Here is a 20000-nt window from a genome sequence, read left to right as displayed (position 1 = left end):
TGTGTTCTATTGACTGTTTTGATCACACAATCGTATAAATCGTACATATCGTAATAAAAGAGAACAAGGAACTAGTTTAAATAGCGTGCTAATATTGCACTAATCATGAAAAAATTTTAATATTTACAGTTAATACCTATGATTGCTATCTGACAATCTCACTCATGGATTGTCGGTATCGGAATCGTCAGCATAAAACCCAGATCGGAACATCCCTAATCTGTATTATAATACAAAACACAAAACCAGTGAAGTTGGCACATTGTGTAAATGGTAAATAAAAACCGAACACAATAATTTGCAAATCCTTTTCAAGTTATATTCAATTGAATAGACTGCAAAGACAAGATACTTAACGTTTGAACTGAGAACATTTTATTTTTTTGCAAATAATCATTAACTTAGAATTTAATAACAGCAACACATGTTTACCACTGTGTTACATGGCCTTTTCTTTTAACAACACTCAGTAAACGTTTGGGAACTGAGGAGACCAGCTTAAGTTGTTAAACAGTCCGAAGTCTCCATTGTGGTATTTTACGCTTCATATTGCGCCACAGATTTTCAATGGGGGACAGGTCTGGACTACAGGCAGGCCAGCCTAGTACCCGCACTCTTTTACTATGAAGCCACGCTGTTGTAACACGTGGATTGACATTGTCTTGCTGAAATAAGCAGGGGCGTCCATGATAACGTTGCTTGGATGGCAACATGTTGCTCCAAAACCTGTATGTACCTTTCAGCATTAATGGTGCCTTCACAGATGTGTAAGTTACCCATGCCTTGGGCACTAATACACCCCCGTCCCATTACAGATACTGGCTTTTGAACTTTGCGCCTAGGGCAAACCTTGTGGTTATTTTCCTCTTTGTTCTGGAGGACACGACGGCCACAGTTTCCAAAAACAAGTTGAAATGTGGACTCGTCAGACCACAGAACCCTTTTACACTTGGCGTCAGTCCATCTTAGATGAGCTCGAGCCCAGCCGAGCCGACTGCGTTTCTGGGTGTTGTTGATAAATGGCTTTCGCTTTGCAAAATATAGTTTTAACTTGCACTTACAGATGTAGCGACAAACTGTAGTTACTGACAGTGGTTTTCTGAAGTGTTCCTGAGCCCATGTGGTGATATCCTTTACACACTGATGTCGCTTTTTCATGCAGTACCGCCTGAGGGATCCAAGGTCACGGGCATTCAATGTTGGTTTTCGGCCTGGATGTTATTAAAGTGACTCATAAAATCATTGCTGTCTTCCATCCTTCATGTTAAGCTTTCACAAAATTTGCGATCATGTTTATAAGAGCCTCGCTTAGATCAACACGCCCACGGGTGACGATGCCAAACTAGCTAGCTCGCGATCGATGCTAAATGCTAGCTGGTATAGAGGGCGAGCTGCCACTGCTTTTTTATAGTTGTATTCAGTGCCGTTTGATTGCAACCTGAACGCAGTGACTATGTATTTCTTCTGTTCACAGTTTCAGTCAGCTCGAGAACAAACACGCCTGAATTTCTTCCTTTTTTGCAATCTACCAACAAAGGTCGCCCGCGCCGATTTGGTCAAACACTGGACTTCACTCGGGAATTCGTCAGATAGCTTGAGGTTACGTCACACACTCATAAACAACCCCCTCTGAAAATATTACATGACAATCGACAATTTCTTTAAGTAGGTGCAGACAGCCGGACTAAAGCAGATTCAGAGCTGAAGAAGTTGTGCTGAGCGTGCACGGAAGATAACTCCAACATGGATACAACTTAGCTCATTTATCTGGAGAGCAGATTGTAGGAGGGAGGGCAAGGACAGGTCAAACTGTATAGTGGGGAGATGAAAGATACTTGAAAACCTTCTGATAGCACCACACTATATGGAAAACAAAACTGTCTGCCTTCAGTCAGGCAAGACCAATTGATACACATGTCAATTAGGGCTGGGCGATATATCGAATATACTCGATATATCGCGGGTTTGTCTCTGCAATATAGAAAATGACTATATCGATATATTCGAGTATACATTTTCACGCAGTTGCTTTTAGCTGCGGGCATTACACTACAGGCTTTTATCACTCTTTCTTGTCTCTCCTTCTCACAGAGACATACCTTCTTACATACGTCACATACTGTCACGCGTGCAACGTCATACTCTCGCCGAGCAGAGAGGTAGCGGCATTGGTAACATTAGCTGTCATGCTAGCGGAGTGGTGCGAGTGGTAATACGAGAGAAAGAAGGTGCGAATCTGGTAACAAATGAAGGAAGAATTAATTCCCAAGAAAAACAGCAGGGAGTCCATCGTCTGGCGGTGGTTTGGCTTCAAGCGCGAAGATGTTGAACTGACAACCGTAATATGTCAAGTATTCGGCAAAGGTGTTGCTACAAAAAGTAGCATTACTGCTAATTTGTAGCATCATTTGAAAAGTCACCCGCTAGAGAATGAAGAGTGCTTGAAACTCCGCATGTCAACATCTCCGGTCGGTGCCACACCAACAAAATGCCCAAGCAACCATTTCCACATCAACACCGTATGAAAAAAATAGTCAACAGAAGGAGATAACGTCCGCAGTAACCTATCACATAGCGAAGGACATACACTATTTGATGTCCTATTATACAGCTCATTTTTATTTGACAGTTATTGAAATATCTTGTGTGACATCATGCACAAAAGTGCACTTTATTTGTTAAAAAGTGCACTTTATTTGTTAAAAACTATTGTAGTGGCGTTCTGTACAAAAATTGCACTTTAATTTAGTGTTGTTTTGATAAGTCATCTTAGTGACATCATGCACAAAAGTGCACTAATAGCTTGTTTTAAAATGTCTCTGACAATCTTGCACTTTCTGTTTTGGAAATGACATGAATGTTTGTGCCACTACTTAAAAGATACAGTTTTGATAAATTGACTTACCGTATTTTCCGCACTATAAGGCGCACCTAAAAACCACAATTTTTCTCAAAAGCTGACAGTGCGCCTAATAACCCGGTGCGCTTTATTACGATTCATTTTCATAAAGTTTCGGTCTCGCAACTTCGGTAAACAGCCGCCATCTTTTTTCCCGGTAGAACAGGAAGCGCTTCTTCTTCTACGCAAGCAACCGCCAAGGAAAGCACCCGCCCCCATAGAACAGGAAGCGCTTCACCCGCCCCCATAGAACAGGAAGCGCTTCACCCGCCCCCGGAAGAAGAAGAAAAAACGCGCGGATATCACCGTACGTTTCATTTCCTGTTTACATCTGTAAAGACCACAAAATGGCTCCTACAAAGGACAAGGATCCGGTTCATAAAAAGACGCAATCTCTCCATCCGCACACGGATTACTACCGTATTTCACAGCAACTGATATTCCTGTGAACTGCACTGTGGAACGGGAGCACGTACGGTGAATATTCGCACCACAGAGAATGAGGAGTCATCCTTCACTGTGGTTCTAGCTTGCCATGCTAACTTCCACCCATCCAAAAGAGACCTTTCCAGCCGGCGTCATCATAAAAGCTAACTCGAAGGGATGGATGGATGAAGAAAAGATGAGCGAGTGGTTAAGGGAAGTTTACGCGAAGAGGCCGGGTGGCTTTTTTCACACAGCTCCGAAGGCGAACACACCTTCACTAAGACGGGCAGATAGCGCCGGTCGACATACGCCAACATCTGCCAGTGGATCGTAAATGCCTGGGCAGATAGTTTCGGTCACAACTGTGGTCCGAGCTTTCCGGAAGGCAGGATTCACAGAACTGCTGCACAACAACAGCGACACTGAATCCGATGACTTCTACGAGGCGGAGCCGGCCATTTTTGGATCCCACGCTTCCGCAACTTTTCAATTCGGACACCGAAGACGAAGAATTCGAAGGATTTACGAATGAAGAATAACTTCAGAAGGTGAGCGCTATGTTTATTTTGTGTGTTGTGACATTAACGTTCGAGCAACATTATGTTGCTATTTATTGCTCTACACCATTTTGAATTTTACTATGTTTGTGATTGCACATTTGCGTACATTTTGGGACAGAGTTGTTAGAACGCTGGTTTTCAATATATTATTAAAGTTTGACTGAACTATCTGACTGTTTTTTTGACATTCACTTTAGCGCAGCGTTTTTTTGACATTCACTTTAGCGCAGCGTAGGCGCGGCTTTTAGTCCGGGGCGGCTTATTGGTGGACAAAATTATGAAATATGTAATTCATAGAAGGTGCGGCTAATAATCCGGTGCGCCTTATAGTGCGGAAAATACGGTAGTTGTGATTTCCCTTCTCTGCATGAAAGTTTAAAACTAGCATATATTAATGCAGTATGAACAAGAATGTTTTAATTCAGATACATAGAATCATCATACTGGTGTGATTATATGCATCAAGTGTTCATTCAAAGCTAAGGCAAAATATCAAGATATATATCGTGTATCGTGACATGGCCTAAAAATATTGAGATATTGATAAAAGGCCATATCGCCCAGCCCTAGTGTCAATACAATATTATCTTACTGTATTTCCATGATTGACCATGCTGAAAATTTTATATTTTAATTATCATTTTATTGTGGATGTTCTGAACTCCTGTGAATGTACTGTCTGTCCATTTCCCTTTGACGACACCACGTTGTCATGATTACAGCCAAGTAGTGCACTTTTCATGTAACTGACAACATTTTTAATACATTTACCGTATTAAGCAATTATAATGTAATAGCTACACATTTCTAGAAACGTTTCATGTTTTGTTTAGGATTTTGGAATACATTGTCATTTATGGGAATTACCTAGTAATTTGGGGGTATAATAAGAATACTTTCCAAAATGTATTTAGAGTAATTCAATGCAGTATAGCAATCTGTATCATTTATTTATTGAAATAAATACAACCTGAAAACCAGACCTCCACCAGGTCATATCTCTCAATAGTAAAGAAGCCTTTAAAAAAAATCCTGAATACAAACGGTGATCCGGATCACCCCCAAAATATAAAATCATAAATTTCATTATTTCAGAATAAGAATCAGGTTTATTTGGCCAAGTATACTTGCATATACAAGGAATTTGTCTTCGGCAGTTTTTAGCTCTCTAAACATACAACAAATAGACAAGTACACATTCACTGAGCAAGCAAGTACTCTAGGTGCATACTTTACAGCAAGACAATAGACAATATACTAGTCAACATTTCTAACATTTCCTAAAGGATCCGGCCATAACTTTTTGAGATAGCGGAATTAGGTTATTGATGGAGCTAATGAGTCTGTTTAACTGATTGAAAAGCTTGCTTCCGCAGCCAGTGGGTCCATGACAAGGACTTCTGTTTTGTTTGATCAGCCGTTTTACTGCCGTGTTACAGACATTTTGGAAACAATTAAGGTATCTAAATAAACATTTACAAACTGTTTATATATCTGCGGCTTATAGTCCGGTGCGGCCAATATATAGAAAATATTTTTCTTCTTCTAAAATTTAGTAGGTGCTGGCTAAAATAACAGAACTAAAGTACCAATGATTGTCACACACACACTAGGTGTGGTGAAATGTGTCCTCTGCATTTAACCCATCCCCTTATTCACCCCCCTGGGAGGTGAGTGGAGCAGTGGGCAGCAGTGGGCAGCAGCGGTGCTGCGCCCGGGAATAATTTTTGGTGATTTAACCCCCAATTCCAACCCTTGATACTGAGTGCCAAGCAGGGAGGTAATGGGTCCCATTTTTATAGTCTTTGGTATGACTCGGCCGGACTTTGAACTCACAACCTACCGATCTCAGGGCGGACACTCTAACCACTAGGCCACTGAGAAGCAGTGTGTCTATAGTTCGGAAAAAAACGGTAATAATTTCTGACATTTTCTGAAATGTTCATCAGAATACGGCCCTAACATTTTAAGCTATGTTTTTTTTTCATTTATTTAAAGTCAAACGAAAAAAAATGTACATAACATTAAAATAAATCATCAATGAAAATGAGCATTAAGAAGTAAAACTTATATCTGTCCTACAGTTTGTTGTCCAACTCAAATGACTGTTAAGGCATTTCTTCCTTTATTGATAACATACATATTTCATTACACACAACAAAAAAACTAAACGTGGAAACAATAATTTACTCAAAATCATATATTTTCATCATTTATGAACACAGTAGGAAATTTACATTGTTTTGTTCCACTGTCAAGATTGTTCCATAAACGAACACCTTTGATTGAAAAGCTTTTGTCCCATTTTCCCTGTTCTAATTTGTGACTTATTAAAGAGCTCAGTTCCTTTTAGTTTATAATTACTTTCTCTTTTAACAAATCTGGTTTGAAGATTGTAAGTTTTCTATGTGCGCATAATATTGCTATTGCTCTACAGCAAAATGAAGTAAACAAAATTAACCCTCTTGTCAGCCACCCATTTTCTTTGTCTCTGTGGGTGGAGGCGGGACTGCTAGCATACACATTAGGAATGTTGACGAAAAAAAATCTATTTACAGCCGAATTGCAATTATTTATTACGACTTTTGGAATCGATTCACAACTTTCAAGAATCTATTTTTAAAAATATGTTTTATAGGCAACCTCTGCGTGTACAAGAGCTGGTATGGCTGGTAAAAATAAAGTTGATTTGGACTGAAGGCAGTAATAATGCTCCTTTTATTTCAAAATAACAGATGCATCATACAACTTGTGCACTGTTATGAACACACAAAATGTGAACATATGATACTTATATTGTTCCCCTCTCAAGCCAAGTCAGTGTGTGTACACTACACACAAGGGCAATATATGAAATACACACCTGTCTGCACTAAACCAACAAACACAAAGGAAGCTATTTGCACAGATAAACACACATGGTGTGGGGGATGAGTATTTGTGTTAGCAGTAGGGAATTAAACCAAAAACACCTCATTAGGGGGACAAGAAGGCCCAAAGCTACCTGATGAAACTTCTAAAATCTTACTGCATTCAGGTTAAATCAAGTGGCTTTTTTATACATCAACTAGCAGACAATATGCACAGTTTGTGAGTAGATAAGACAAAAAATAAAATAAATGAATGTCATCAGTTTACCAGCGGTGTTTAAAAAAAAAAAAAAGGAAAAAGTGTGACGCATTCATGCTTCGCGACTGCATGACCTCATCTGTCTCCGTTTTTCTGCGGTCCTCACGCGCTCCAACACATGAAGAGCACAGACTTGCTGATTCAGACACAGAAAATGAGCGAGAACTGTGCGTGAACGTCACATACACAAGTGTACTACGGTGAATTAACGAACCAAGCAAGCCCTATTTAAAACTCTGAATTGTGCTTAAAGCCTTAACTGTGTCTCAATGCTTTTATTTTTGTAATCTCTCATTCGGAAAAAGCCAGCACGGCCCAGGGAACCAAAACCCAGACACACCTGCCAGCCTCATCTTCAAAACCCAGTCAGTTGACATGACTCCGCATGCAGCGTGTGTTTGTCACACCTGGTAGCAACGTGACCTGCATTAGCATGAGGACGGGGTGAAGAGATTTAAGTAGAACCACATACCGTATTTTCTGGACCATAGGGCGCACCGGATTATAAGGCGCACTGCCGATGAGCGGGTCTATTCAGGTTTTTTTTTTCAAACAAAAGAGGCACCGGATTGTAAGGTACATTAAAGGGGTCATATTTATTTATTTATTTTTTATAATGTAAAACACTTCCTTGTGGTCTACATTACATGTACCCACCTACTCAGTGGCCTAGTGGTTAGAGTGTCCGCCCTGAGATCAGTAGGTTGTGAGTTCAAACCCCGGCCGAGTCATACCAAAGACTATAAAAATGGGACCCATTACCTCCCTGCTTGGCACTCAGCATCAAGGGTTGGAATTTGGGGTTAAATCACCGGGCGCGGCACTGCTGCTGCCCACTGCTCCCCTCACCTCCCAGGGGGTGATCAAGGGGATGGGTCAAATGCAGAGGACAAATTTCACCACACCTAGTGTGTGTGACAATCAGTGTTGGGACTAACGCGTTACTGTAATGCCGTTAGTTTCGGCGGTAACTAGTAATCTAACGCGTTATTTTTTATATTCAGTAACTCAGTTACCGTTACTACATGATGCGTTACTGCGTTATTTTTTATGTAGTATCGGCTAGAAACAAAAGATCTGAGTGTGTTTTATTGCAGCGCTGCGGTGGAAAAGAAGAGGCGTGCTTTGTGTGGGTGGGGGCAGGGGGGGGGGGGCTCCCAGACCGTAGTTGAGGGGCGCAGGGAGACGTTCCTCCAGGGCCTATGTACTTCGGGGCTAACAACCTTCACTTTACCCGGAAGTGGGTCTTTACAGCTGAGGGTGAATGACGAGGCCGGCGGTTTGTTGCAACTTTGTGACTTTATTGAACGCAGCCATCCACCAAGCTAGAGCACCTGCACGCACTCACTGTTTCCGCTCCCTCATCTCTCTCGCCCACTCACTCACTAAAGTCACTCACCTCACATGCTGTCATATCTTAAAGGGCCACACACACACACACACACACATACGCTACTCACATAACAACTAACATGACATCATGGTGAAGCCAGAAGTCGAGTGTCTTAACATTCTCACTACTTTTCTTTTGTCGAGCACAAAGAAAAGAACATTATAGTTAAATGTAAGTTGTGTCTAGGATCAAAGATCCTATCTACTTAAAGTTAAAGTTAAAGTGCCATTATGTTGCAGCTATATAAAATAGTTTTGTCAATTTGTTCTGGCCTGAAATAAATTGGCCCTTTGAAACATATCTTTGTCTTTGTGTGTTGTATGTAGACCACATTGCTTAGCAGAGTTCAGTGATGCAAATGCATGTCAAGTTGATCAACAGATTGTATTATTCTCCAGTGCGATAACAGTACTGAAATGAAGGCTAAAAGACATTAATGGGAGCCTTAAAAAAAAAGGGGGGGGGAAAGAAGTAACTAAATAGTTACTTTTCACAGTAACGCATTACTTTTTGGTGTAAGTAACTGAGTTACTTTTTAAATAAAGTAACTAGTAACTGTAACTAGTTACTGGTTTTCAGTAACTAACCCAACACTGGTGACAATCATTGGTACTTTAACTTTAACTTTAATGTAATGGTGGTTCTTTGGTGAAAATGTTGCATAGATTATTCTAGATCAGTGGTTCTTAACCTTGTTGGAGGTACCGAACCCCACCAGTTTTATATGCGCATTACCGAACCCTTCTTTAGTGAAAAATAAAATGTTGTTTTTTTCAAATTCAAGACAAAGTTATATGTTTTTGGAACACTTTAGTATGGGGAACATATTCTAAGTAACAGAGACTTAATTTAGAGTTTTTTTAGAACACTAGGGGAACATATTCTAAGTAACAAAGACTTAATTTAGAGTCATTTGGTTAGGGTTAGAGGTTTAGGGTCAGGATAAGGGTTATAACAAGCCCATGCCGAATAAGTCATTAATAAGTACTTAATAATGACTAGTTAAGAGCCAATATGTTACTAATTTGCATGTTAATAAGCAACTAATTAATGGTAAATATGTTCCCCATACTCAAGTGTTACCATGTTTTTTTACCGGTGCACAGAATGAACCGTGCATGAACATCACTTTGTTCAAAGAACAAAACCAACACAGTGCATAAACTCACAACAAATTACACACCTGCAAATCAGTGTAACTTCTGCTGTTGCCGTATCCTTAATACGCCAATAGGGAGAAGTTTTTATTTACACGATGAGTCGGGTGTGTTTTGGCGTCGGCCGAACCCCTGAGCCCGACTCACCGAACCCCTAGGGTTCGATCGAACCCAGGTTAAGAACCAATGTTCTAGATAGATTCTAATAGACCTATTCTGTGTTTTATGTTGCACGATTGCACCAAGAAAAATTCCTAGTTTGTGAACCCGTTCTCAAACAATGGCAATAACAACTATTGTGATTCTGATTCTGATTACGTTTTACAGATCATCTTCAAGTCGCTTTCTGACAGTCGCTTCAGGATGCGCCGTTTTGTGGGCGGTCTTATTTACGCGGCTCACCTTCAACAGCGTTTTTTCCCCGTCATCTTTGTTGTAGCGGTGTAGCGTGCAAGGACGGGGGTGGAAGAAGTGTCAAAAGACGGAGCTAACTGTTTTAATGACATTCAGACTTTACTTAAACCAATAACAGAGCAGCATCTTCTCATCAGTGGCTCACTAGTGCAGTAACAACGCCGGAAATGTGTCCCGTGAAAAACCGTCCGACCGGAACTCTCTAATAACTAAAGTTCCTTGGGTGAATAATGTAAACTCACTACACCGGTATGTTTTAGCGCTTTTATGGCGAGTTTACTGACAGATATAAGTAAGAACTTTACATTACTTTATATTAAAAATGGCAACAGCGGAGGATGAATGTCCCATAACAAGAAGATAGAGAAAAAGAAGAAGCTTATCGACTACGGTGTCAGCACGGACTACAAAGGCGGATGCGCGCACATTTTCAGGACTTATGCAGATCCCAAATACAGATGAGCAGGTACCAGAAGGTAAGAAAAGTTGCTTTTGCATAATATTGCAAAACAAAACGTCAGATAATATGTCTTACCTTATACACACACCATAATAATACTTGTATGTTGAAGCACAGTACAATCCATCAAGCGGTGTGGCTTCATAGCTTACCAAAGTCGTACTAAAACATTTTGATAGATTTTTGAGCGCCGTGTGTAATGTTCTATATTTTCAAATGGAACATATAAAATATTGGTGTTGTTTACTTGAGTCATATTGCCATCATAGTGCAGTTTAGACTTCTCGCTTATGTTTGACTGCCATCTACTGGTCACACTTATCATTACACCATGCACCAAATAAAATTGCTTCGAGGTCGGTAAGCAAAACCAGAATTATTCCGCACATTAGGCGCACCGGGTTATAAGGCGCACTGTCGAGATTTGAGGGGGGAAAAATGATTTTAAGTGCGCCTTATAGTTCAGAAAATACGGTATTTGATTTTGTCTTTTAATCTGACAGAGCACATAAGAAACATATCTGCTTTTCTGCCAGTTCAAAATAAAAAAAATGTAAGTACAAATACAGATGTTTTTATTTGCGTATGGTTGGAGGAAAAGTTGGATGGCGTCATGGGTGCTAACTGAAAAGCTTGGGGCCGTCTCGTGGTCCCCAGGTGGATGCACGCTGATGGTGGGTCTCAACAGAGGCATGATGCACATACTGTACACCCAAGAGCCACAATATAAGGTACACCTAATATAACCTGAATAGCTCGTACAGGTGTATCCAATGACTACATGGTGAGTGCCTGCTAACAAGGCTAGCACACGCCTATGGGTAAAGAAACCAAAAACAACATGCACCAGATGACATTCTAAAGTATTTTCCTTTTTTTTTTTATTGCTGTTTACTTGGAGCAAACACTAATCCGTGCAAGTGCAAATCACTTAAGCAAATGCAAATTCCTTGCAAATCATGGGCGAAAAACGTTGTCGTCTATTTCTGTTCTCCACAGTCACACTGTTCAATGGCCCCCTATGTTGCCTCTATTCTTCTTTCATTCTTTCTTATCCGCTTTATTCCCCCCTCTCCCTGTGTGGCAGATAGCGTCAGTAGCTCCACAAATGTCACATCGCATCAGCCAAGTTTGGCCCTGCTCTAAAGCTGTGATACCACAGGCCACTCTGGCAGAAAGGCTAGTGGCTGGAAGCAAATTATCCTGCGCTCGTTTACCACGAATGTGTTCAAATGTGTCCTATCATTCCAAATGGATGTCTTAAGGATGTTATAACAGTAATTTGTGTTCCTAGATCCTGTTTATAAGCACCAAACGTGAGTAAAATCTATCATCAGGGGAGGGCTGCATGATATAGACAATAAAAAAATATATACATTTGAGATTTTGATTCTATCTCTATATTGTGATAATGCATGTTGTAACATTCTAGCGGTGTTCAGCAATTTTGAAACGACAAAAAAACAAAAACAAATGTCCTCAACATAATGTAGCATTTTTGCTAGCACGGCTAGTGTCCCACCACAGTGGAATCAACTCACCAATCGTTACGTCCATGGCAGCAAATAAAGTACGTTTCTTACAAGGATCATTATCACTGGAGGACTAGGTATAGCTAAACATGCTACACTACACAATGTAGGAGAATGCAAGAAGCCATACTAATCGCTAAGCTAGGGCTCATGAATTCAAACAATGATGATACATTATTGCAATCAGTTGATAAAACATTGTCCTTTACAATTATAAAAGCTTTTTACAAAAATCTACTACTCTGCTTGCATGTCAGCAGACTGGGGTAGATCCTGCTGAAATTCTATGTATTGAATGAATAGAGAATCGTTTTGAATCGGGAAATACAAACAGTAAAGATACTAGGTATACTTCAGTGATCAGATCTATAACTTTATTATCACAAAATCTTTTTTTGTCATTTTTGTTATTGTTTACAAACTCAAGAAATAAGTCTCTGGACACAAGAGGACTTTCAAGGCAAAACCTAAATTATTTTCAGACATTTTTTTGTTTAGTTAGGTTTCACTATTGAATTTATTTTGTTTAAAATATTACCGTATTTTTTGGACTATTAGGCGCACTTAAAATCTTTTCATATTTTCAAAAATCGACAGTGCGCCTTATAACCCGGTGCGCCTAATGTACGACATTATTCTGGTTGTGCTTACCGACTTCAAAGCAATTTTATTTGGTACATGGTGAAATGATAAGTGTGACTAGTAGATGGCTGTCATACATAAGACATGCGTGTAAACTGCAAGATGACGCCAGTAAGCATCTGTTTAGCGCTACTAAAAATGTAGTGAGTTTACATAATTCACCCACGGAACTTTAGTTATTAGAGGGTTCCGGTCGGACAGTTTTTCACGGGACACATTTCCGGCGTTGATGTTGCACTAGTGAGCCACGGATGAGAAGATGCTGCTCCATTATTGATTTAAGTAAAGTCTGAATGTCATTAAAACAATTAGCTCCATCTTTTGACACTTCTTCCACACCCGTCCTTGCACGCTACACCGCTACAACAAAGATGACGGGGAGAAGACGCTGCAGAAGGTGAGCTACGTAAATAAGACCGCCCACAAAACGGCGCATCCTGAAGCGACTGTCAGAAAGCGACTTGAAGATGATCTGTAAAACATCATCTATACAACATTTTGACCAAAGAACCACCATTACATGTTATTAGGGCTGTGAATCTTTGGGTGTCCCACGATTCGATTCAAAATCGATTCTTGGGGTCATGATTCGATTAAAAATCGATTTATTTTTTTTCAATTCAACACGATTCTCGATTCAAAAACGATTTTTTTTCCCGATTCAAAACGATTCTCTATTCATTCAATACATAGAATTTCAGCAGGATCTACCCCAGTCTGCTGACATGCAAGCAGAGTAGTAGATTTTTGTAAAAAGCTTTTATAATTGTAAAGGACAATGTTTTATCAACTGATTGCAATAATGTCAATTTGTTTTAACTACTAAATGAACCAAAAATATGACTTATTTTATCTTTGTGAAAATATTGGACACAGTGTGTTGTCAAGCTTATGAGATGCAATGCAAATGAAAGCCACTGTGACACTATTGTTCTTTTTTTCTTTTATAAATGTCTAATGATAATGTCAATGAGGGATTTTTAATCACTGCTATGTTGAAATTGTAACTTATATTGATACAGTTGTTGATAATATTCATTTTTGTTTCACTACTTTTGGTTTGTTCTGTGTTGTGTTTGTGTCTCCTCTCAATTGCTCTGTTTATTGCAGTTCTGAGTGTTGCTAGGTCGGGTTTGGTTTTGGAATTGGATTGCATTGTTATGGTATTGCTGTGTATTGTTTTGTTGGATTGATTAATAAAAAAATCAATTAAAAAAAAAAAAAAAATTAAAAATGAGAATCGATTCTGAATCGCACAACGTGAGAATCGCGATTCGAATTCGAATCGATTTTTTTCCCACACCCCTACATGTTATGTAGACCACAAAGAAGTGTTTTACATTTAGAAAAAAATCATAATATGACCCCTTTAATGCACCTTATAATCCGGTGCGCCTTTTGCATGAAAATAGAACTGAATAGACCCGCTCATTGGCAGTGCGCCTTTTAATCCGGTGCGCCCTTTGGTCCGAAAAATACGATATGTTTCTTACAAAGATAATTATTACTGGAGAACTAGGTATAGCTAAACATGCTACACTACACAACATAGGAGAATGCAAGAAGCAATGCTAATCGCTAAGCTGAGCTCTTAAATTTAAACAATGATGGACGCATCGATACAAACAGTAAAGATACTATAAGTATGGTATCAGTATATGATCGATACTTCAGTGATCAGATTGATAGCTTTATTATCACAAAATATTTTTGGGTCATTTTTGTTATTGTTTACAAACTCAGAAAATAAGTCTCTGGACACAATAGGACTTTCAAGGCAAAACTTTTTTTTTGTTTAGTTATGTTTCACTATTGACTTTATTTTGTTCAAAATGTATGTAGGAAAAGGGAATAAGCGAATAATTTAAATGTTTAATTGACATTGTTGTGTCGCCGTGTTTTCGTCCAATTATAATTGTGAACAAAAAATGTAATCATTCAAAGATGGTGAAAATGTGACGTGTCAGCACTGGTATGACCAATATTGCCCCTGTAACTACTTGGTATTGTATCAATATCCAAATGTGTGGTATTGCCCAAAACTAATGTAAAGTATCGAAACAACAGAAGAATGAGTACTTGCTGCAATAGGTTGCTGCATATGTCAGCAGCCAAATTAGGACCCTTTGGAAATTCTTTTGAAATGGTTCTATTATATTGTGATGTATTTTGTTATCGCAAAATGCTTTAATATATACTCACCAAATGGCTTTTAGGCCATATGGTCCATACCTAAATCAGGGTTTCAATGACATCAATAAGGAAAAACTATTCATGATGGACAGTGCTGCAAGAAACCGGCTTTGCTACACAAATCAGTTAGTCAGCTCCGCAAGAGGTAGTTGTCATTTTTATCATTTTGTATTCAGCAAACAAGCTAATCTAGCATGATGTTACTGTTAAAATGTGATTGTAATGTTAGCACTGTAGCTTACATAGCTATATAACATAGCTAGTTAAAGAGCCCCGGTAATGCTGACATAATTTTATAGTTCTTGACCTAAAAAGATGTCTACAGGTAAAATTTTCCCCAAAATATAGTAGCGATTTTAGGCTTGTTTTCAAAAGAATTTTAGCACGGGTTCTGCATCAGCCTGCTGACGTCACCTACAGAAGACTTGAGGCAAGTTCATATCGCCTCGTCTGTGTCTTGGTACCATCTTCATCCTGAGTCACAAAATGTACATGCAGAAATTGAAAGGAATGATCAAATATGTCTGCCTTGTTGCAGGTTGTAGCAATACAACTAAAGAAGGGGTCAGTCTGCATATATTTCTAAATGATGGGATTATGAGGAAAGTATGGACCTCTGCAAAATGGGATGGACCGAGCAAGAGGAGTGTAATTTGCAGTCATCATTTTTAATTATTCTGACTTCAAAGAAGAAAGGTTTTGGTAACAGTTTGAAAGGAAACAATTTCAAAGACGTAAGCCTGATGTGATTCTGAAAAGCATCACATTTCTATTAAAGCTACAGACATATCAAATGGTGTGTTTCCAGTAGAGGTTACTAAAACCAGTAAAGAAATTAAATACATTGTAAATTCCAGCATCAAGACTACATTTTGAAAACATGAAAATAATCGATATGTAAAACCAAGACCTCAACCTATTGTAACGGAATTGATATGTAAACAATAAAATAGGTTATTGAAGAGATTTCAGGACCTTTAACATCAGCAACCTATCATTTCAAACAGGCAAACTCCCAGATAAAATGAAAATAGAAAAAGTTGTACCAATTTATAAGAATGGAGACAAAGACCAGTTTACAAACTACAGACCTGTTTCTCCACTACCACACTTTTCTAAAATTATTGAAAAACAATTTAACAGAATGGACAAATTCATAATAAAAATAAAACACTCACAGACAACCAATACGGATACAGAGCCAATATTTCAACATCAATAGTATTAATCGAAATAACGAAAGATATCATAAATCCAATAGATAGTAAAAAAAAATGTGCTGCTGCAGTGTTTATGGATTTAACAAAAGCATTTGAATCAAACAAAATATTATAATAAACAAATTAGAACGGTATGGAATCAGAGGGTTGTGGTCTTGAACTGTGTAAGAAGCTACTTAAACAACAGGAAGCAATTTGTGAAGCTAGGCGAACACACTTGTCCAGAGCTGAAAATATCTTGTGGCGTACCTCAGGGATCAATACTAAGACCAAAATTGTTCAATCTTTATTTAAACAACATTTGTAAAGTTACAAATGACTTAAAGTTAGTATTACTAGGAGATGATACAACTGTTTTGTTCAGGAGAGAACACACAGAAGCTACTTTGTGAAGTGTGCAAACAACACGACAGTAGTGGGTCTCATCCGTGACAACAACGACATGGACTACAGGGAAGAGGTGAAACATCTGGTTGACTGGTGCAGAACCAACAACCTGGTCCTGAATGTCAACAAGACCAAGGAGATCATCGTTGACTTCAGGAAGCACCAGTCCAGCCACGCTCCACTCTACATCAACGGCACAGCGGTGGAGATAGTAAGCAGCACCAAGTTCCTGGGGGTGCAGATAACTGACAATATAACCTGGTCCCTACACACCGGAGCTCTTGTAAAAAGAGCTCAGCAGCGCATGCACTTTTTGCGTCGAATGAAAAGAGCACAGCTCCCTCCCCCCATTCTCACCACATTCTACAGAGGCACTATAGAGAGCTTACTGCAATGCCTCAGACTAGAAGTCTCTCTAGAGAGTGGTGAGGACGGCGGAAAAGATCATCAGGACTCCTCTTCCTCCTATCCAGAAGATCGCAAAAAGCCGCTGCCTGACCAGGGCTCAGAAAATCTGCAAAGACTCCTGCCACCCCCACCAAGGACTGTTTTTACTGCTGGACTCTAGAAAGAGGTTCCGCAGCCTCCGAAGCAGAACCTCCAGGTTCTGTAACAGCTTCTTCCCTCAGGCCGTAAGACGCATCACAATTAAACTATCCCCTCAACTCCCCCCAAAATGGATTAACTCGCAGGAATAAAAAAGACAATATAACATACATCCATAAACGTGGACGCATGTGAAAAAGTGCAATATATTTATCTGTACAGTAATCTATTCATTCATTTGTATATATTTATATATATTTATTTTATATATATTTATATATTATTTATATATATTTATTTATTTATATATGCACCTTATTGCTTTTTTATCCTGCACTACCATGAGCTTATGTAACGAAATGTTGTTCTTATCTGTGCTGTAAAGTTAAAATTTGAATGACAATAAAAAGGAAGTCTAAGTCTAATACAAATAATAAAAGAAGAAATGAACAAAATAAAAAGATGGTTGGACAAAAACAGACTCTTTGAATCTAAGTAAAACTAAAATAATGTTATTTGGTAACAGTAGAAGGGAAGGGAAAGTCCACCACAAATAGATATTGAAAGGGTAAAAGAAAACACATTTCATAATAATAGATGATGAAAAGAACTGGAAACCTCATGTAAAAAATATACGACAAAGTAGCAAGAAATCGTCAATAATGAATAAAACAAAATCTGTTCTAGACCAAAAATCACTTCATATTCTCTACTGCTCGCTAGTGTTACCATATCGGAGTTATTGTGCAGAAATATGGAGAAAAAACCACAAATGTGCGCTTCATTCACTAACGGTGCTACAAAAAAGATCAATTAGAATAATACATAATGTTGGATATAGAGAACATACCATACCTTTATTTATTGAATCAAAAATATTGAAATTCAACGACTTGGTGCATTTGCAAACAGCTAAGATTATGTACAAAGCAAACTATAACCTGCTAGCCAAGAATGTACAACAATTCCTCTCAACAAAAGAGGAGAAATATAACCTTAGAGGAAAATCTAATTTAAAACATGTGTATGCACGTACAGCACTTAAAACCTTTGGTATATCAGTATGTGGAATTAAATTATGGAATGGATTAAGCAAGGAAATCAAACAAAGCACCAATATGATTCAGTTTAAGAGACTGTTCAAACTACAAGTGTTCAAAAAGTACACAGAAGATTGAATATTTATGTTTTAATCTTTGTTTACTTACTTATGGTATGTTTATTTATTATTCATTTATTCACTGTTCTGAGAACAAGGACATGGGATAAATCTGTTATGATATGAAAAGGGGTAGGATTAAATAAGGTCTGAAGTCTTCCTACTCCTTTTCGGACGTGCTGTAATGAAACTGGAAATATGTAATGCATTACCTTGTATCGTATGCATGTTCCAAATGAACTGAAACTGGACTGAATACACTATTCTGAGACTTACGGTACTCAAAATTGTCCATGTTGCTCCATTAACTGAAAATTGTACAGAAATATCTCCACTGTCTATTTAAGATGACGTTGAAAGGGTTAAGTGTTGCACTAAACATGAGGGAGACTTAACTGCAAGGGGATTGATGAGCTAGAAAGGAAGAGGATTAGTGTTATATTGCTACTGCACACGCACACACACACACGTGGAAACAGATAAAAGAAGACCATGTGTTCTGTCGTGTGCATTAATTGTCATTTGGCCAAGATGTGTTTACAACCACTGTCCAACACTCCTAGTTTTAGGCGAATGCTAAAAACTGAAAACGCCTCCAGGTCAAAGAGAAATGGATTCTTTCCCCCCGCTCGGTAATGTGTTATTGAATGACCGTTCCTACACTCAGAGAGCTCGCAGAGTTTTGTCAATACGAATTGTCTCCAGGCTAAATATCAAGTGTCACGCATCAGAAATACAGGTCGACCTGCATGGAAACACAAATCCCATACAAACAGTAGCTTAAACAAACACATACAGGTCCTCTTTATATTGGCTTACTATAGAAAATGGGTAAAAAAAAAACTGTCATATATTGCAGGATTTATATTCTGGACTGCACTCGATACTGGACTGGACTATTCCAGGCCATCCCTAATGCCTTTATCGACCTTGTTTTGTGCACTGGAAACACCAGAGGTCCTTCGTAAACTATTACCATGAAGTTGGATGCATAGAATTGTCCAGCATGCCTTGGTAAGATGTAGTATGTTGAGTCAGAACCAGAATGGGATGCACACACAATACAAGAAAGTAAACTAAGTAATGCTGAACAAAATGGTCAGTGATCATATTTCAACACTTACTCAGGACGAAGAGCGACAGCGTGATGCCCGCCAAGCAAAAGCCTTCAAAGAACCTCAGGGTGCTGAACATGGGTACGTTGACGGAGAAGGCCACAGTTAGGCCAAACACCAACATGAACAGCACGGATATGATCAGCACTGGGTGGCGGCCAAACCTACACAATCAGATAAAATATATATGGTAAAAATCTTTAAAGTGGAACTGCACTTTTTTGGAATCATTCACAATCCTTATGTAAAACAAGCATCTATGCTTTATGTTTCTTTTTTTATGCATTCTAACAAGTAAATACGCGCCAGCAAAAGTCAGCTAACAATGGAACCAAAGGGAGTGGTTCTATTCTGCTTATCCATCAACATTTATATAAATAATGTAAGTATAAATATTTATATATACACACACACACACACACACACACACTTTTATATATATATATATATATATATATATATATATATATATATATATATATATATATATATATATATATATATATATATATATATATACGTATACACATATACATACATATATACATGCAGATACATACATATACACATACAGTATATATGTACATATACACATATATGTACATATACACATAGTATACCGGTACATACATGTATACATGCATACATATATATATACACACACACACACATATATATTATATATATATATATATATATATATGCACACACACACATATATACATATACACATATATATATATATATATATATATATATATATATATA

At 38.4% G+C, this 20000-nt stretch overlaps 1 protein-coding gene across 3 annotated transcripts in view; it reads right to left on the bottom strand.

Moving 5' to 3' along the window:
• Positions 1-20000, bottom strand: part of LOC133618806 (solute carrier family 22 member 23-like) — a 134423-nt gene that overhangs the window by 49154 nt on the left and 65269 nt on the right. For all 3 annotated transcript variants that reach the window (XM_061979538.1, XM_061979536.2, XM_061979537.2), the window contains one exon: positions 19242-19396. In XM_061979538.1, coding sequence (XP_061835522.1) covers positions 19242-19356 — 115 coding nt within the window. In that variant the 5' untranslated portion in view covers positions 19357-19396. The remainder of the gene's footprint in view (positions 1-19241; positions 19397-20000) is intronic.

The sequence above is a fragment of the Nerophis lumbriciformis genome, linkage group LG19 (assembly GCF_033978685.3).
Source record: "Nerophis lumbriciformis linkage group LG19, RoL_Nlum_v2.1, whole genome shotgun sequence".
Lineage (NCBI taxonomy): Eukaryota > Metazoa > Chordata > Actinopteri > Syngnathiformes > Syngnathidae > Nerophis > Nerophis lumbriciformis.
The sequence above is the reverse complement of the archived record's forward strand: the minus strand, read 5'-3'. Positions and strand labels throughout refer to the sequence as shown.